Source organism: Chlamydotis macqueenii, chromosome 2 (genome assembly GCF_036417535.1).
Source record: "Chlamydotis macqueenii isolate bChlMac1 chromosome 2, bChlMac1.mat, whole genome shotgun sequence".
Taxonomy (NCBI): Eukaryota; Metazoa; Chordata; class Aves; order Otidiformes; family Otididae; genus Chlamydotis; species Chlamydotis macqueenii.
Genome location: NC_141557.1, coordinates 75916609 through 75937412, shown reverse-complemented (window position 1 = coordinate 75937412; position 20804 = coordinate 75916609). Strand labels below are relative to the sequence as shown.

The 20804-nt window shown below is 42.4% G+C and overlaps 1 protein-coding gene across 1 annotated transcript in view; it reads left to right on the top strand.

The window, feature by feature from the left end:
* The window catches only part of CDH20 (cadherin 20), a 118655-nt gene extending 98151 nt beyond the window's left edge, over positions 1–20504 (top strand). The window contains exons 7-12 of the mRNA XM_086740345.1: positions 1914–2167; positions 5689–5825; positions 8183–8304; positions 10196–10313; positions 17204–17455; positions 18888–20504. Of these exons, the coding sequence (XP_086596471.1) occupies positions 1914–2167; positions 5689–5825; positions 8183–8304; positions 10196–10313; positions 17204–17455; positions 18888–19387 (1383 nt within the window). The 3' untranslated portion in view covers positions 19388–20504. The remainder of the gene's footprint in view (positions 1–1913; positions 2168–5688; positions 5826–8182; positions 8305–10195; positions 10314–17203; positions 17456–18887) is intronic.
* Positions 20505–20804: the final 300 nt, after the last annotated feature.

The window sequence follows — 20804 nt, the reverse complement described above, 5'->3', positions numbered from 1 at the left end:
ACAGCAGATGAGTACTGAAACCTCCCCTGAATTCAGGGGGTGTTTTGAGGCTCGTAGTGTATATATACTCCTGCTGTGCCTAAGCATGTGAAACTTCTCCTGAGGCTGCTTAAACTAGTACACATCTCATGGCTGCAAAATTGGTTGGCTGCACTATTAAGCAGGGCAGAAAAGAGATGGGTTATGTCTGGCCAGGGAGGATTTTGCTGCTACAGTAATGATCTTCACACCTTTGACTTCCAGTTGCTCTGGCATGTTCCTTCTTCTTTATTTTTCTTTCCATCTCCTTGCCCCATTCTGGTGGTAGGTCTGCAAAAAGAAAGAGCTGAATAGGAAAAGCAAAGGTGTTGGATGGGAACAACAGTGACCTTACCATAGCATGTATGAACCGAGGCTGTGCGTGGTAGTTCCACACACAACGCTCAAATCCCTACGTATTAATAAAGCCACATGTTTTGAAAGCCCTTCATGTGACAAAAAGGAATGTGTCCCACTGGGTGACCAAAGAATTAGGCCATTTCTTTCCTGGTACAGAGTTTGTCATGCTCAGGATCTGTACCCTCTAAGGGGATCCAATTGTGCTGGTTTTCAGCATGAAAACTCCCCAGGTTATACAAGTAAAGGGTTGTGACCATTTAACCACAGCGGGATTGCTTTTAACTTCTAACTGCAACTTAGGAAGTATGACTGTGTCCACTGTAAGTGGACTTCATCTGGTAAAAATTTTTTTGTGTATTTTGGACTGATCTTTTCATACTGTCATTCTGGTTGTTTATCAGATGCTTTTAGTCATCTCTTATCAAGATTGGTAAATTGCACGTTAAATACAGAATTCTCCATTTACTTCTAAGCAGGTTTTGGAGAAGCCCTATTTGGAGAGGGAAGGGAGATAAAAAATGTATTTATTGAGAGGTTCAGTGTCAGCATTTATTATTTCTATATTGACATTCACCAAATAAGTAGTTATATCTAGATAGGAAATCAAATGCATGAAACTACTAACAGAGGAAGCTGCCCCCTCCTTTATCCATTGTCTCAGGAAAGAAAAGGGAAAAAAAAGAGCCATTTGCACTCTCTGTTTCAAATAATACTTGAGTATTTCATACAAAGTGGAAGAGCTCCTGCAGGAAGAGGTCAGGTGTACCTCATAATGCTTTGAAATTAAACTGTTCTCTAAACCTGTGTTTAGGACACTTAGTGGGAGGAGGTGAAAAACCCCACTTCTAGGCAGGATGGATTACTGATAAAACCTGGAACAGGATCCCAGAAGAGAGGCTGACCATGTCCACTGCTCCCACTGGAGCCCTTTAGCAGCTTGGCAGACAGGGGTCTCTGGAGAGAAGACTCCAATCCCTTCAGGGAGAAAAGAAAATGCTAACTGGGACCTCCATCTCATGTATGAGCATCCCTGTCACTGCCACCAGGACTCATTTTTGAGGAACTCACTCTTCATATCTTTACCTTCTTTTCAGGCGCTCCCATACTGTCCATTTCTGCCTGTATTTTCCTCAGAGTGGCATGAAACACACTGTGTGAATCACAACGTAATGGTGGTGTGGCTGCTTTTATTTTAATTTCAGCAAGAAGAATGACAGAATATGTACCCTGAAATTGATCTGTAAATATTTCTCCTGGCTTTTTCAGTTCAACTGTAAAATAAAAAGAAAAACTAATGTAGACAGTGCCATTTCTAATACTACTGTCACCCAATGCTTGTCTCTATCTGCAAATAATTATATTTGTTACCCTTACGATTAAAAATCATAGTAAAGAGTTATTTAAAAAAAAAAAGGAAAAAAAAGAAGCATCAGTTTATATTAGAGGGCATATTTTACTTCTGAAAATTAAAATTATATGGTCTAAATAATACACCTCAGTGTGCCTAATGCTAGATTTTTTTTTTTTTTCCTCAGCCCTTAAGTTATGAGAGCAAGAAAAGCTACACCTTGAAAGTAGAGGGTGCCAACCCCCACCTGGAAATGAGATTCCTGAACCTGGGTCCTTTCCGTGACACCACCACTGTCCACATAAGTGTGGAGGATGTGGACGAACCTCCTGTGTTCGAGCCCAGCTTCTACTTTGTGGAAGTGCCCGAGGATGTAGAGATTGGAACCACCATACAAATCATTTCTGCCAAGGACCCAGATGTGACCAACAACTCCATCAGGTCTGTTGTCTCTTTGCGTGTTCCCCCAGGAGCACTCCCTGTATGTTATTGGTGGGGCAGTGATGGGGCTGAAACAGCACACATGGGAGGGACTCTGCTTCTTTTTAGTACCTGGTGGTCATCAATAGGTTCAGTCAAACCAGATCTCACAAACTGAGGGGTCTTGCTACAACTGACAAAGCAAGGCAGGAGCTTACCCTTGCCTTTTCTGTGATATGGAGAACATCTGCATCTAGGATTGCAATGAACTAGTCAGGCATGTCCTGAGAGCGTACATTAGAAACAAACCCCAGGCCATCATGCCTTTGCTGGCACAAAAGCTGACAGCATTGCTGAGAATCTGCTGCCATACTGAGGGAAAAATAATCAACTCGCTTCTCCTCTCTCCCTCTTCTGTTTCAAAGCCTGCCTTTGTCAACAGCTCAAATACACAGCTATTTTTGGAGAAGATTGAATGCATATTAATAAATATTCATGAACCACTAAATTATGTACTGTCTGGTCAAAGCTACAGAGCTAGATAGTCCCATAAGGAGTTAAGAAAGGTAAAGGTGTGTTTACAGCCATGGGAGCTTTGTGGCTGCAACTCAGCAAGGAGCCAAAGGAGCAGCTTTGTGTCATCACAGTGATCTTTTCCATAGCTGCCAAGTCAGCCCAGTTTATCAGAGAAGACTGTTTTTCTCCAAGGCCAGCCCAGATACTAATTTTCACAACATGCAGAAGCTCTGGGTGACTGCAAGTTAATAATCCCAGCAGATTGGCTGCTCCTCTAATCTGAGAAATGCTTTGAGTGTTGAGCTGCTGTTTGCCTAACCCTGTGTCAGTCTAGCTTCTGAATTGTCTGCACTCAGGACCAGTCCCAGGAAATACAGGAGGGAGTAAAAATGCCAGGTATTGGGAGTTTTTGAAGAAAGTGAAATCTATATGAGCAACTCTGTGGGCTTCAGCTAGGAGATCTTAGCAGATACAAAGCCTGTTTTTCTTAATGATATTGCTTTTTGTGTTGCTGTTCTAATTATTTTATTCATCTCTGCTACCTTAATATACCTAACTTTTCTACCTACATAAGAAGGTTATCATATTTCTCATGACATTGTCTCAAATTCTGCAATAAAACTAAGTATTATACTGTCTGCATCACTATTTCATTGCCCTAAACTTTTTTCTGCCCTCATCCTGTTTTGCTGATTAGCCTAGCATTATCCAAACACTGTAGTGCAAAAAAACTTTGTGCTAATCTCCTTAAAATAGTGTAAGAATAATTCTGCAGACTATCAGAGAATAGAAGTGTTCATTGTTATTTTTAATGCCGTTTCCCTTGGATTTCTTCAGAGCTTTCCAGTGACTACCCTTGATGAAACAGCACTCTATAAAGCATGGAATGCATCATCAAAGACATACTTTTAAAAAACCAAATAGCTGCAAATATGAACAGATTCCTTTGTAACTCTGCTCCTTCCCAACTTCCTTCTTCCTTATCTTCCCATCTTTCTCCCTTCCCACTTTCCTTCCTTTCTTCCCTCCTTCCTCTCCCGCACCTTGTACATACAAACACAAATGATTGCAGTAGAGGAAACAGGGAAAAAAAAGAATAAATACTATTTGTGATGCTATCTAAAATTCAAATGTTAGGAATTAGGTCTCCTTGCCCCTTATGTGGTCTCCTCTATCCATGCCAGTGTGTGATACTCTGTGCAGTATCAGTCTGGCAATGTTTCACACTTGCTTTATATTCACTTTGCACAGAGTAAGGCAAGATAAGAAAAACAAAATCCCAGATACATATTTTGTTACATAAGATGAAATACGACTGAAGTTAAAACTTTGATTTGACTCCTCCTTTTGCGAGTTTTTCAAGTATGAAAAGCCAGGGCACATTTTGGAAGGGCTCACTAAATGCAGGAGAACTCTCAAATCCTCATTTTCCCAATGTGTGGTATCTGGACTACCACACACAATGAAATTCTGATGGCTGGAAGTATGCTATGATTGTTGTTAAGCAATTCGGGAAGATTACCTGGAGAGTACAGTGGAAATTAGTGTGAAGGAGCGGGTATTATTAAGAGGAGAACTTGTGTGGAGAGTCCAGACAAAGACTCCACCTGTGCCTCTTGACATCAGTGATTAATACTGCACCACTAATTACAAGGCCATATTAAATTTCAGATACTCATTGGCCTTAAACTGTCAGAAATTCTTTTTATAGCCCTTATACAAGAATAATTATTATAGCAAAATGTAGCAACACTTGTACTTATTTTCCAAATAAATCAAATGCCTCAGAAATCTCTTTATTTAAGAAGAGATGGGAAGGACTGGGAAGGAAAGGGAAGCAAACTTGCCATCCTACTCTCTTTAATTTTTCTGAAAATAAGTGTAAAAGAATTTCCCAACAACATAGCTCAACAGTATTTTATATCCCAGTTTAATAAGTCCCTAGATAAAGATCAGGCTGCCATGCTTGTTCTAGTGAATGCATTTGTGCTGAAAGGAGAAAATTCAGAAGCATGAGCCCTGTTCAGCACCCGTTATGACTAATGCTTTCAATTCCCATCAATTTCAAAGAAAGAACCAACAAAAATGAGAATAAGTCTGGGCTCTGTTCTAGACTGTGGCATTTACATAGGCACATGTGTGGCTTTTGCCAAAGGATCTTTTACCATGCTAACATGGTTAGCTAGAAAGGCAACTCATATAAACTGCTGTTAAGAGCAAGGTGATTAATAAGAAGGGTATTGAGTATTTCACACACCCTGTGAAGTGGTCCCTCTGACCAAGTACAGCAGTGACAGCTGTCAATCAGCTGTCTCCCCGCCCTAGTTTTCTGGCCTACAGATACGCTTCCCTGCTCACAGATGGGAGAAACTTGTTCCCAGCATTAAACTGACATGATATTGGCCAGGCAGGCTCAGTAATTATGATGAATGAACCTCACAGAGGGAGCTGTTTTTCCGGCTGGATGCTATGAGAAAGAAAGTCATCATCCCCTTTGCGTTGACATGGCTCAATCAGTAGGGTGGTCCAGGATGCAGGTGGAGTTTGTTCCCCTCAAGGAGGAGAAAATACAAAAGCATGAGGAAAGGAACAGCTCCTCCTCATCAGCCTAGGTGCCTAGAGAATGAGCTGATGTAAAGTCATTTTTATCCTGTCTGAATTGTGCCCGAGGAAAGGGCATAATTATTTCGCTTAGAAAAAGAAATCGCACTCCTCACTGACAGATTTTCTCTGTAAAGTAGATGTTCCTGTGCTGAGCTGTGCCTTGCTTTGAGGCTTCTTCCTCTAAATCTTCCTGTCTTCTGGCTCGATTCAAGTCATACTCATTGGTAAATGCTGTTAGCCACATGAACTAGTTTTTCAAGCACTTCACTCTGTACCCACACAAGTCAACAGAGCACATAACTAGGCTGTGAAAGAATGTGGATCTGATGTTTATGGCAGTATTCCCATTGCTGGGGTACTTTGTTGGCTATAACACAGTTTTCATAAGGGTTGCGTAATATTTTTAATATGTACTCTTGCAGATACTCGATTGACAGGAGCAGTGATCCAGGGCGGTTCTTTTATGTTGACATTATATCAGGAGCACTGATGACTGCAAGACCTCTTGATCGGGAGGACGTTTCTTGGCACAACATCACTGTGCTGGCCGTGGAGCTGAGTAAGGAGAATGCAGACTGTTCATAGATTAAAGAGATACAATAGACAAAGCAGGCTGAGAGACCTGAATTCAGCAATTCACATGTTCTTATGCACTGAGTGGGAAGCTGTATTAACTGAATTACTCTCCTGACATCAACAAGCTAATACTGCATTTTATTTTTTTTTATGCTCCTTTTCATATGGTGGTGGGAGAAGTAGAAGCTGGCAATTAAATGAAGACTACTGCTTTTTCAATTCATTAGTATTCCAAGGATTTATTTAAAACTCTTCCTGATGTATTTCTGCAAGAGCTCTACCTCTCCAGAAGGGTTAGGCAGCTAAAGCAGACTCTGCAAAGGCTGCACAGCTGCCAGAGCGGCCGGTCCTAGCTGGGAGGATTTCCTGGTGCAGGGACTGGTAGGCAGCAATGATCTTACACTGCTAGGTCACTGGTTGAAATCTGGTCTAGTTCAGCAGCAAGTAAATGTCATCACCATCTGCTTGCTGCATAAATAATTTGGGCCAGAGTGCTTTGCGATCTTCTAGTATGTTGAACTCATTGTGCTTTTGGGTTTTACAATGAGCTAAAACTCACCTCAGGATTCATCCGTGCCAAGTATTTACCAAGGCTATGGGAACAAGGAGATGCTGATCATTGCATAGTGTCAGTATGAAAAATATAGCTGAATTTGAAATGCTAACAAATGTTAGAGAGCTTCATGCACATCCAGGCTGTAGCAGAGATGCGGGGCAGTTTGAGAGGAAAAAAAGTTTTGAGAAGCTTGCCCAAAACCCAGCCAATCAACTTGAAATTAGAAGAAGGGATATTTCACAAGAGTCAGGGTGACTCTCCCACAAATCTGTAGGCTATTCCAGCACACGATGCCTTCCTGTCCCCTTTTTAAGTAGTGAGAGGAGTTGGTGACATGACAGGATCTCACCCCATCTACTTTGATGCTAGTTTAATTTTCAAACACTAATGGCCATTGCAATTCCATATAAATCCACATACACACACGAGTCTGTAAAAGCTGTCCCCATAGCAGCACTGGAGGGTAGAGAAATATGAAGGCATGTCTTCCTTTGACTCATGCTCTGTCAATCCTGTCAGTTTTGCTCTGTACATGTGCAGCACACTATTTTAATTTAGTGAATAGTTTCCAAAATGTCATAGTTGTGCCCCCTTGAATAAAGCTACTAGTTTTAAAAGTTAGATCAATGTTACTGAGACTGTAAATGCAGGCATTCATCTGCCACAATGACAAGTGTGTTAGCAAGATATGTATGGATATGTGGGAAGCTAAAGGATTAAATTATAAAATAGGGAGAAACAATGTAGTTTTAAGAGTATTATCTCAGTGACACAATGTGACACATTATGGATACAGTGCATTGAACATTTAAGAAAAATTCCAGAGTGTAAGAAAATTCTCTGTTGTTTATATGAACATATAATTTCTTGCTATAAAGGAAGATATATTTGGAGATAAATGCACAAAGTGGTATGGCTAAAAAGAAGATAAGAATACTAATTTTTTAGAATTTTCTGGATTTTTTGCACCTTTTCCGACCTCCTAATAATGAATTTTTTTTTCTTTTTGCTTAGAATTTAATTTTATCATTAAATAAAGGAAAAAAGATATATTGGGGCAGAAAAACATAGTAAGAAAAAAAAATCTATGTGGCCACTTAGTTTGGAAATTGTGAAAATATGTGACATGATGTCTGGATTTACTGGCAAAGAAAGCTAATGAACCAGTGGGACAGAAATATCACAAATGATGTCATGCAGAATGTAAAATTTTCATTGCAGCTTTAAGCTTCAGTGAAAGATTTTCTGTACAATTTCATGTGTTATTACATTTAAAACTCCCCTATACAAAGTATCAAAGACTTGACACTATTTTTGAGTTCAAGGAACATAAATTCTGAGCAAAACATATCTGAACTGCAGAATTAGCACTTCCAGCAAGCTCTGAATAACAAGCCTATCCTTAAGAGTCTCTTCTAATTCACGCCACCAGTACCGAGGCTCAACAAACAGTATTGCCCAGTGGAAGGACAATAAAAAAATTACAGGGCATTGCCTAAAACTTTTGTTATAGAAATCATCCCATTGGACTGAATCAGGTTGAAGTCTTTCACAGCATTTGTTTTTAAAAGATGTGATTACATGGGAACCCAGGATAGAGAGAGAGCAGCATTTGCAACTTCACTCTGAGTCACACAACCCACAAGCAACTTCCCCGATGGGAAAATGTCATATAACACGAGTCAGTAGCAAAAAAAGTCGCTTTACCGCTTGAGCAGAGTGAGGAGCAGCTCCTTCCCCTTCCTGTATATTGCCTTTCTTTACATTGTGCCTCCTCCTTCCAGACAACCCCTCGCAGATGGGCAGCGTCTCCGTGACAGTTAAAGTCTTGGATGTGAATGACAACGCACCGGAGTTTGCAAGGTTTTATGAAGCTTTTGTTTGTGAAAATGCCAAAGCAGGGCAGGTGAGAAATGCTATTAACACCAGTGTTTGGGGAGGGGATGCTGTCCTACACAGAGACAGCATGCCAGAAGGGGTGAGCATTGGAAAGAGGGCTAAGCTAACCACACATTTCATCTGAACTCTCATCAGCAGCTGTCTGTGCTGCTTTCCAAAGGCAAGCACATCACATAGGGATTAGTATTGTGTATAGCACCTCTTTTTGCTCCTGCAGTAGTTTCCAGGCTCGCTGTGCAATACCCTTCATGGCTGAAATAAAGCCTTCCCTTGGGCAGGTACCAGCAGGCAAACACCTGGTGCATCCTGTAGCAGCAACAAAGAGAGGAGAAGTGTTATGAGAAGTGCCACGGAGTGAGTCCAGCTTGCATGTGACAGACAAGGCTTACTTTTAAAAGACCCTATTTACAAAAACCTTAAGCACCCCTGGACTTAGAGGAGCTGGACATAGATCAGCTACAAAGGGGTGACAGACTGAATCTGTTCTGCTGTGAACTGGAGATGACAGAAAGCTGTAGATAACACCAGACTTCCAGCTCCACACAGTGAAAATCAGCACCTCCAAGCAAATGGTGATGCCTCGTCGCTCCTTAACCTTCCAAAACCCCATCAAAGCCCTTGAACAAGGTCTGCTTGTGTCACAGACGGACTTGAGTTCTCCCTCGTGGGAGCTGGTGTGAGGTCTACTGCTGATTGCTTGCGGGGAGGCGACCTGGTGCTTCACCGCCCAAGGTCCACAGTGGGGACTTGTGTCTCCTAATGCACAGCTGACTAGCATAGTTTAAACACACAGACACATCACTTATGATCTGTGAAAGAAAAATTATGATAGCGATATCACTGTGTGTTTTCTGAAGCTTACCCCAGCTTGCTGTGAAGCAGAATGAAATAGCTCTTCACTGCTGGGACAACTGTCCTCACAACTACCATATACACGATAATGTCATCCCACTAATTTATGGGGGGCCTTAATAATATAGGGAATAGAAATCATTGCTTAGTCTTTTTCCTGGTTTTGGAGGGTGAGAGGCCTAAATAATAAGCTTTCCGAGAAACACGTGCTAATTTGGACTTCTTTCAGTGGAGAAAGCCAACTTCTGTTGCCACATTTTGAAAAATTCTGAAATCAGCTTTAACATGTTGAATAAGACTTTATGGGCCTGTCATTTGCCTTTGAATTAAAAACTAACTTCTGAATGCAAAAGCCCAGGTGAAGATTTATTCCTTGTCTAAAAAGATGACGGAATGTTTATTCAGACAAAGCTATAGCTCACTGCTTCAAGCTGTTAGACCTACTTTACTAAGCCTCTATAGGTGAGGTGACAAATCTTTTCCTGCATTTAGCATTGTCTTAGTTCTTTCTGTGGTGTTATTTATTGCATATGCAGAGTGTCTGCATGGTTGCCTTTTCTTTCTTCCTTTTCCATTGACAACTTGGGAAGAGTTTAATTGATTTAAAATTAAGAGAGTGATAAAATAATCAGGCTGAAGTCCTTTTCTACCTACAAAATGAAGCTGAAAATGAGTACGGCCTTTCTTACAAGCTCTCTAATGCACAATGCCTCTTCTGAACACCTTGAGCCCGCAAAAGAAAAAAGAAATATGCAACAGAAGACAGGGATGCATGGGAGAAAAGTGTCTGTTATTTGAACCAAATTGACTGTCTCCTCCTTTGTTTAAAAGTGATTTGCGTGATCATACCAAAATAAATTAAGCCTGCAAGGTTTTGAGTCTCTTCTTAATTCATCTATTGTACCTTAGGAAGACAGTTTTATTCAAATGCTCCAGTTGCTTATATGTATATACATAAATATATGTGTGTTATCTGTTTGTTTATTTATTTATATTACATATATTTTGCTTCTCACCTGTTTCTGCTTTGTTCTTATATTCTGTAGCTGATCCAGACAGTGAGCGCCATCGACAGGGATGACCCACAGGAGGGTCAGCACTTCTACTATAGCCTGGCTCCAGAGGCAGACAATAATCCCAACTTTACTCTAAGGGACAATCAAGGTAATCAGAGTGGACACAGACAGTTAGCTACTCTAATTTCTAATGCCTGAGTTGGACTTGAGAGCCTGTGACTTACAGTGTGTGATGAGACTGCCATTTCAAATAATACCAAGTGACACCTGCTCCTTAAAGGCAGTGATAAAATGACATATTACTTAATATACTTGAAGGTTATATGATATTTTCTTCTCTATAAATATTCTCTAGCAATAGGCCACTTTTTCTTCTTCGAGGAAATGTGCCAGTCTTTTGTGCAGATTCAGGTCTTGTGGTCAGGCTGCAGGCATCTCTGATTACTGGAGTGGAAATTGCATTCGTTCAAAAGGAGATGCTTAAAGGTAGGATAGCAACTGGAACTAGGAGACAAATCTGAAGGGAATTACATTGCTCTTTTTTTGTACTCTTCATGTTTTCTCCCAGGCACAAAAAGGGAAGGTTCTTGTACTGTTCCAATCTTTTCCCCTAAGCACTTTTTTTTCTTCCTCCTTGCACATCCTTGTTTCCCTAGAAAAGGGAGGGCGGGAGTTGATGCAGAGCCTCAGGGGTGTAACTTGGCAAACAGCTAAAGTCTGTGTAAGACGCACTGAGTAGAAATTGAAACACCAGTGGGAAGACTCATGGCAAAACGCTGACATTTGAGTATCCTAACCAGTGGAATTTGCTTCTTTTGGGGAAGCTTTGGTGGCTTTGCAGCCCACAGGAAAGCCCTGCTGTGGCAGGCTTTTGCATGACAGCTGATGATCACCATGGGCAGACCACAGTGCCGAGGTCAGGTCCACACCAGCCTTTGGGGGAAAGAGGGACGACCTTTAGTGACCTGGTGCAGAGCTTTGAAAGTCAACATGAAGGGGCTGGATTTCAGCAGGAGTTTAGTGTGTAAAGTACGACAAATCAGCAAGCAATTCCAGAATAAATGGGGAGAAAGGCACCTGCAGCATCCATGGCCAGTCTCCAAGCAGAGTGCGTATCCTTGCTCCCACACATGCCTACTTGTCACAGTTATTTCCATAAGCCCCTATCTGTGCCTCTGCAGGCATATGAAAGAGCAACATAGAGGCTAAGAAAGAAGCCCTTGCCTTCACTAACCAAACATGTCTTAAAAGATGCTACTTGCAGAGCCTGGAGCCCTTCTCCACAGCATGATATTGCTTTTTCGTCCCAAAAGCATTTTTTCCTCTGGTGTCCTGAAGTCTCCCCACACAATTTCTTGCATTTTTTTCCCTCTGTCTCATTGTCTCCCTCTTTTTTATTTTTTAATATCTATTGCCAAAATAAGAGAACAAATAAAACACAATTATTACTAAAACATCTGGCAAACTAGGCTCATTTCATCCTCAAGGCATTGTTCTAGAAAAAGAAACTCACAAAATTCCCAGCATCAGATGCACTTTTTCTGTCTAAGGCCATACTTGCAATAATTTGTAGTAACAAAGGTGACTGAATGGCTGAATTCCACTCTCTGTAAAATATCAGTTTTCCAGAGATATATATCACAAGAAGCTTAGGGTATTATTGGTTACAAATTTGAAATAAAAGTGTTAAGTATTAAACCACTGACTATTTGAAATATGCACATTAAGGATTAATTTACTGCTTCAGCAATTTGGAGTGCAGTAGTCATTTCAGTAACAATAATTTATATTTATATTTTCATCTAGGGACTACTAAGGACTATATAAATTATATGACTTAGTCATGGAGAGGGTAGCTATAGTGTATGTTACAGGGTGACAAGAAAAGAAACTGAATCCAACTTGCTAGTCACAGCCTGTGCACAAAAACACAAGACAGCAATGCTTCCCAGGCTGAGGGCAGGCACGCTTAAGATTAGCAATTGTGCTGATTACTTGGTTGTCCCATATAGCAGTAAGAGAAACTGCAAGACACACAGCCTTCCTGGCAACAATTAAAGCCTTGATTTATAGTGAGCAACAGATAGATCACAATTTGCATTCTGATGGGCTGCTTTACATATTTCTTTGGCCCTTGTCATTTTAGTCTCTGAGAACTTCTTCAGTCTATTCATTTTTCACATATCTCTGGCAAACACAGAAATCCCACTTTATAGACAGGCATCCAGGGCAAGAAGAAATTAAGCTATTTACACCCCTGGTTCCCTTTGAGTTCAGTAAAATCGGTGGCAGATAAACATGTAAGTATCTGCAAAGATCTGGGCCTAAATGACTTCCCAAGGCTGTATAGGATACATGTGATGAAGCCTAGAATTGAGCTGGGGGTCTCCCATCTCTTCGGTTACCAATGGAGGGCATTGGCAAGTTGTCTTCCCTCACTTCTAAATCCAGGTGAGATTATGCTGGCAAAAAGTTGGCAAAAGAGGCTTGCTGTAAGAACAGGATGAACAACGAAATAAGCTTACTGCATTTCCAGATTAAACTCTCAGCTGATCCTTAGTTGACTCTTAACTGCTGCCCTCCATCTTTGGGTACCAGGAACTGATAAAGAGAGTAGCCATTTTAATGGCTGCAGGCATGCCAGGCCCATCATGGGAAGCCTCTAGCAGTCCTCCCCACTGCATTTTGATTTGTCCTAGGAAAATTTTTAGCTGTTTCTTCCTTCCCTAAAACTGTGGTCTACCTCATACTTTGGCAGAGAGCAAAAGCAGTGAGCTGAAAATCTCCGAGAAAAAAATGTGACCCCTTCCTCAAACCAGTGGTGTCTGTAATGCCTGCTTCCTTGTGCTCTTTCTCCCACTCCTGGTGAAATATTTCTTTATATTATTCCTAACTATTCATAATTATTACAATTAGTTTTAAAAACTAACAAGTTCTGGGCTAATCATCCCCAGTTCTTGTACAGATACATGCAGAAAGAAACAAATTCTTTCCTGTGAGAAAGGTGGTTGTTAGCTCTGATCTCAGCATTTGGACCTACACAGCGGTTAATTCCCCTGACCTCTCCAGGGAGGCATGTCAGTTCCAGTGGGACAGAAAACTGCAGGAAGGAGATGCTCCGTGGCTTGCTCTCACAGCCACTTAAAGATGTCACCCTGCAGGCCTGCGGGAAGTAGAGCTTTCACCTCTTGCTGATCACACAAGCACGAGACCCTCCATGCTGCAATCTTCAGTATATCCGCTCAGCGCTGTAGCCAAGTGCTACCATCCAGCCCTCTGCAAGCCCAAGACACTGCGTTGGAAGCTGTGATGCAAAAATATTGTGCATTCTTATCATGCATGCTTTTTTTTTTAAATATAATGGGGCTTTCATGTCCTCATAAGCCCTCTTCTCCTGATGGCTGGGCCTTAACAGATGCTAAATTTGGATATTCCAGTTTCTGCCATGCTGCATCACATTCCAGTATGTCCTTCACACTGCAGTACCACATCAAATCACATTGCCTTTTGATGAGTCACACAACAAGCTTTGGCACTATCCTATTGCAGTTGCAGAGTAACAGGTAAAGCAATTCTTTAGGGATTATTTGGATGCCTGCCTAATACAAAGCAAAACAAGACAAAAGGGCCAAAATGTAATGCCAAGAGTCACCAACAGAATTTTATCACCAAGAGCATTTAAGACCTGGGTGATATGGTCAGCACATCACAGCAAAAAAAAAAAAAAAATATATATATATATCTTTCAGTATTTGACAACAGAAATTTGATTTTGCCCCCCCCCCCAAAAAAAAAAGAATTATAGTTAAAAACACTTGAAATCTCTCACTAGCTGATTTTGCACATCTTCAGTCAGGTTCACCACCTGTGACTTCTTACAGGCAAAGTATGACCAAAGCATGAAGTCTTTTTCCCTCACAAAGAGCAATTTTACAGGTTTTGAAATGTTAAGGTTTGCTGTCACCTGAATAGAATTTGTGACTTCTATGGTAAATCAGTTTAAAGAGAGTGAGTCTTTCACCCAGGAAAGAGAAAAGCAACCAAATTACTACACTGTTAAGATGATTCAGATATTTCCAGCATAAATCCAGGCATTTTCTGCCCTTTGGGCTGCTTCTTCTCATGCTAAAACAGGCCCAGGGATGAAAAGATGTGATATTAATAGCTGGGGATCACATACTAGAGGGCACATAAACAGCCCAAGGGAGAGAAAGCACTTTCGTGTGCCCCAGGAGAGAGGAGGGGGAGGTTTGCAGGAAGCGAGAGCTCCTCTCCACAGCACATCCCTTGCCCAGGAGCCATGGGAGACACTGGGTGCTGCTCTCTGCTGGGTCTAGGGACACATTCCTTAAATTTATCTTTGTCCACAGCCACTGCGCATCATTTCTGATGTTCAGACTACAGCAGGTAATACAGCTGATTTACCTGCATGCAGCCTGAGTCTCTGCACTGAAGAAAATCACCTAAGATTTAAATTTTAGCAGTGAATTGAAAGGGAACTAATAAGGAAATGGAACAATCCCTTGTTGATATTTTAGAGTAGAATCATAGCATCATAGAATAGTTTGGGTTGGCAGGAAATTTTAAAGGTCATCTAGTCCAACCCCCCTGCAAGGAGCAGGGACATCTCCAACCAGATCAGGTTCCTCAGAGCCTCATCCAACCTGGCCTTGAACGTTTCCAAGGATGGGGCATCCACCACCTCTCTGGGCAACCTGTGCCAGTGTTCTACCACCCTCACTGGAAAAAAAATTCTTCCTTGTAGCACATCTGAATCTACCTCCCTCTATTTTAAAACCATTGCCCCTCATCCTATTTCAACAGGCCCTGCTAAAGACTTCTTCCCCATCTTTCTTATAAGCCTCCTTTAGGTACCAGAATGTATAAGCTATAAGGTCTCCCTGGAGCCTTCTCTTCTCCAGGCTGAACAGCCCCAACTCTCCCAGCCTGTCCTCATAGGAGAGGTGCTCCAGCCCTCTGATCATCTTTGTGGCCCTCCTCTGGACTTGCTTCAACAGGTCTATGTCGTTCTTGTTTTGGGGGCTCCAGAGTTGCTTGCAGTACTCCAGGGGGGATCTGAAGAGAGCAGAATAGAGGGGAAGAATCACCTCACTCGACCTGCTGGCCATGCTTCTTTTGATGCAGGCTAGGATGTGGCCTGCACACAGGCCAGGGCTTGTGACCGTGAGGCTGCTCCTATCTATCTATAGAGTGCCTTATCTGCTCTGTCCTCCTGGTCAGGTGGCCTGTAGTAAACTCCCACCATAATGTCACCTGTCCCTGCCCTCTCTTGAGTCCTGACCCATAAGCTCTCTGTCAGCTCCTTATCCATCCCCTGGCAGAGCTCCATGCACTGCAGCTGGTCATTGACATAGAGGGTGACACCTCCTCCTCGTCTCCCCTCCCTGTCCTTCCTAAAGAGCCTATATCCCTCCGTTCTAACACTCCAGTCATAGGAGCCATCCCACCACGTCTCTGTGATGGCCACAAAGTCATAGCCCTGTAGGCATGCATACATCTATCACTCCTCTTGTTTGTTCCCCATTCTTTCCCATGCCCCATGTTTTGTTTATTTTCTGAATCTGCTTGTGATCAGAAAGTTCCTTGTCATTTCCAGACAGCAGCTCCATTGTGCCAATACACTTGGGAACAGCTGATTGGCATCCTGCATTTCCAAGTATAGCAAATGTGCATTGGTAACAACCTAGAGGTGCAGATGGCCAGATTGTGACCTCTTTTGAAGCAAGGGAAGACGAAACAAAACTAAGTAGCAAAGGAAACTGCATGGAGCTCAGCTCTCAGAAATCCCACAGCATCACTGCACGTGGTCAGGGCTTGTAGGTCTGCCAAAGAGAGAAAGTACCTGTGTTCCCCATTTATCTTTGCTGGCACAAGACTTGCAGACATGTAAGAAGGGCCAATTTTCCTGCAGATTCTTTTAGACTCTTTGGTGGCCCAGATCATATTGGAGACATTCAGCCTTTTGATTTCCAGAAGTCTCTAAGTTGAAAGGCAGCACTAGTAAAATCATCACTGATCTCCAAAGGATTTGCCTTGGCATTCCTGAGATGAGAAATGAGAAGAACAAATTCTTGAATCCAATTTCTTTCTGATTAGGAAACTTGGTGCACAATGTGAGGAATTTGAGGGAGGTGGTAGAGAGGAATCCAAATGCCACTGGGAAATTCTGACACTTAAAAAAACTTGCTGAATACAGAGGATAAAGTCCTGAAGGCAGGAATTTCCCTTGAAATGACTGACAGCAACTGGCTATTAGGTCACTCTCTTACTATTTTGTTTCAGCATTTTGATTCATTTTGATTCAAGATCTTATTAAAAAGAGGCAACCACACTAAATGAAGCAGAAAGGTCAAATCAAAGCAGAATAATTTTGACAATGATGACATGAAGAATGCCAACTTTTTTCAATGGCAGAAGTGCCAGTGAAATTGCATGCATTTCACTGAAAAAAAATGTTTAGTTGCAAATTTTCAAGTTGCTGCTGCTTCAGGATAGCAAGCTGGTTTTTTTCCTTTGTCTTCTTGTTGCCTCAAGCAGATGGCCATGCCACGTATCAAAAAACATAAAGAGAAACTTAACATGTCCTCAAGGGTTATACACCAGCATCTCCAAAACAGTGGCAGCGCCTTAAGAGTGAGGTCTAGAAAAGCTGCTGAGCATGAACAAACAGGCACTACAAGTTGCCTTCAACTGTTCATTTCTCTCTCGCCCTCTGAAAGCTCTTTTGTCTAAATCTGAAGGCTGTAAGTTTGCTCTGGGCACTTTATGTCAGAAGAGGTAAAGGCAAACCATAAGGTGTGTATGCCTTGCAGGTTTGGAGCTAGGGCCTAAGAAGATACTGGTATAGGGAAGGCAAAGGCAAAATGCTGATTAGTGACAAACCGATAAAAAAACAAAGAAAAAAAGAGAGAAGATAAATGGATGTGGGTCTGGGGCAGATTTTTTTAACCTTCCTTCTATGCTGAATATATTTGCTCTGCATATCAGCTCTTGTCTCCATTTATTTTCTACCTCTAGACAATACAGCGTGGATTTTGACAAGGCGCTCTGGCTTCAGACAACATGAGCAGAACACCTTTTACCTCCCCATCCTGATCAGCGACAACGGGCGCCCTGTGCTGAGCAGCACAGGCACGCTGACCGTGCACGTGTGCAGCTGTGACAATGATGGCATGGTGATGTCCTGTAACGCAGAGGCCTACGTCCTCCCCGTCAGCCTGAGCAGAGGGGCACTCATTGCAATCCTTGCCTGCATCTTTGTCCTGCTAGGTAAACTCTTGGCTTCTGCTTAGGAAGGGACAAACGCTTTGGTTCTGGCCAGGGGGTTGCTGATCCACAAAAGTTGAAAGGACACAAACACACACACACTCTTCTGTATATATGTATATATTATATGTAGACACACCCATACTTAAAGGGCCAAATCAAGGACCAGATGTCAGCTGCATATGGCTTCAGAACCTGCGGTGTAGGAATGGGGGAAAACCATGGTCAGTAAATATTTCTGCCAGACGCCTAAAGTGCCACGGTGTCTAGTATGGCCCTGCTTTCTTGGAAGGGATATGCTAGGAGGAAGTACTGAGAGCTGTGGCTGGGGAAAAGTAACTTTCTCATCCTCAGCAGTTTCTGATTATATGCTCCCAAAGGAAGCAGGAGTGGTACTCCAGTTCCATCTCTTGTCTTTTGGCAAGAGACATCCCCACCTCCATCCTTTTTCCTTGAGACACTACATTTAAATGCTGCCTGTGCTGCTATAAAGGGGCTGAGTATCTTGCATCCTTTCTTTGCCCAGGCCCTCTATGTCCCCTGTTAGCTATTGATATCAAAAGGACTTGAGATCCCTCATTCACCCTCTTGAGTCATGAAATGCTAGTTCAAAACACACATTCCCTGAAATTCCAGAGGATCCAGTTTGAGGAGCAATGAAGTAGGATACAGGAAAAATTCTTTACAAGTGCCTCAATTCTGGCTCTGCAAAGGAGCCTAGATGCTTCAGTCCAAAATTTCAGCATTCAAAACCTTTGCTGAGTTCTAGCCCTGGCAATACAGTCACCAGGTGATGGCGTATTTTCAATAGTAAAGGCCTCTTGTGCTTGTGTGACCACTTCTCCCCGTGCTAAAGAAGTATCTGCATCTCATTAGCACCAAGCAACAGACAGCAGGTCTACCCAGCCCAAGGCAGCACCTTGCAAATAAATGAAAAAATGCTTTGGAGCAGACTAAGAAGTTAGCTCTGAATTTTGCTGTGTAGGCAGACATATCATCATGGTGCCTCAGCACCATCCATGTGTCCTGTGCAGTGCCCAGCTCAAGAAGCATCTACAAAGCAGGCTGCAAAACCCAGGTACATATTAGGAGAAAATTATCTCTATGGAGCTGTGTGCCACTGCAGATAAACCACTACTGATACCTGATCTGAGTAGCTTAAAAGTAGCTCAGGTGCATTGGCAAGCACCGCTGGATAGACATGTCCTAAGTGGCACCCAGAGTTAAGAATTAAGGTGAGAGAAGGGACAGATTAGCAGGACCTCAAGCTACTAATTTTGATGGAGGGGAGGATTTCCACTTGCAAACACCACAACTCTTTAAATCCAAGGGGCTGGGTGGGCTCACCGAGGGGAAACAGGGCAGCAGAGAGTCTGAAGCCCTTGCAAGATCTGTCCCCTCACTGATGGCCCCATGTCTTGGTTGTCTCCCACAGTGCTGGTGCTCCTCATCCTCTCCATGCGGCGCCAGCGGAAGCAGCCGTACATCATCGATGAGGAGGAGAACATCCATGAGAATATCGTCAGGTATGATGACGAGGGTGGCGGGGAGGAAGACACAGAGGCCTTCGATATTGCCGCCATGTGGAATCCGCGGGAGGCCCAGCTGGTGGTGAAAAATCGGCAGGACATGCTCCCTGAAATAGAGAGCCTCTCCCGATACGTGCCTCAGGCATGTGTCATGGACAACAACATCCACAACTATGTGCTCGCTAAGCTGTACGAAGCTGACATGGACCTGTGGGCACCTCCCTTTGACTCACTGCAGACGTACATGTTTGAAGGGAATGGCTCGGTGGCAGAGTCCTTGAGCTCCCTACAGTCGGTGACGACAGACTCAGACCAGAGCTACGACTACCTGACGGACTGGGGGCCACGCTTCAAAAAGCTGGCTGAGATGTATGGTGCCACGGACAGCAGTGGGGCTCTGTGGTAACAGATGAGGAATGGCAGAGGGGTTTCCATGTGAAATGATGTCCGGTTAGGTCCATTCTCATCAGATGCTTCCATGGACATGGGTGAGGCCTCCTGAAAAAAATAGCAATACGGTGCTTGGATGAGAATGGGAAGAAAGGTGCGAATGGAGGTCTCTCTGGATCAGCTTTACTCAGTTAAATTAAGTCACATTTTTGAAACAGTAAGAAGCAGAAGGAAGAAAGTTTTTTCTTGGTTTTTACAGCAAAATTGGAAAGCTCCACGCCTGGAATATAATGACATTACTCTCTCTCTCTGTCCCTTTCTCTTTCCCTTGTACACGGCAGCTTATTGAGCTCTAGACATCTGGGTTCAAAGATTTGTAAACTCCAACTGTAATTTCTGACTCACTGAGAAATTGCCAGCACAGAAAAGTTGTTCCCCACCGGTTATTTTTCCCCCATTAAAAAGGAAAAAAAAATGCTTGCTAACAAGAAAAGAAAAAAAAATCCCACAAAGCAGAAAATTGAAACTGGAATCTCAGAGGGCTCTTTGTAAACTAAACCTCCTCTCTCTGTTGCTAACAGAGTCTTTTTTTAATCCTTTAGAAACAAGGCAGAGGGGGGTTTTTGACCTGGCTGAGAAGGCGGGGGAAGAGGCTTTGAATTTCTGCTCTAGTTTAATGGCTGATCTATGAGTCATTGGCGTTAATACTAATCCATCTCCTGTTAAGTTTGTGTAAATTTATTCTCGGTTCTTTAAAACCATGACTCCGCTAAACTGCTCAGAACAAAACCAGAAAAATCTGCCTCTTTTGCACTGTAGATGTCTCTTCCATGTGCCAAATGTGAAGATTAGATTCAACCAATGAAAGCCAAATAAATTTAAAAAAAAAGAAAAAGCTATATTTGGTAGCTACATGGGTTAGATGGGCTTTCCTAATCTGTGTGAGGTCAATCCAAGGGATGTTTACATACTGTAGATAACCTACTTGAACAAATGCAGTATTATAGACCAATAAATGGATGTAAGAAAATTACATGTATAAGTTTTGTATATTTGTTAATTTTGGTAATAAATATGATGTACTGCATACAGTACAGTACCTTAGCACCTCTTTTAATAAAAGTTAAACAGAAGGGAAAGTCTGATGGCAATTTATTGACTACTTCGCATACAGCAGTTAGTGCTTATCTGTGGCTTTACATGCCTTGAGCATCAAGAAAAAATGGTTCATCAGCATCATGTCAAGGAGACAAGTCTTCAATTTGCAGGTTCGAGCAGATTATCTGCTTCTTTTATTGTTGTTCACTTGGGCATTGTCCTTAGCAGTGAATCAACCCAAATGCAGCCCGCCAGACTAGTTACTTCTCTATTCCAACCATGCTGAAGTTAAAAGAAAGTCTTGGTTGATTTTTTTGAAACGTTATGGCGGGGGC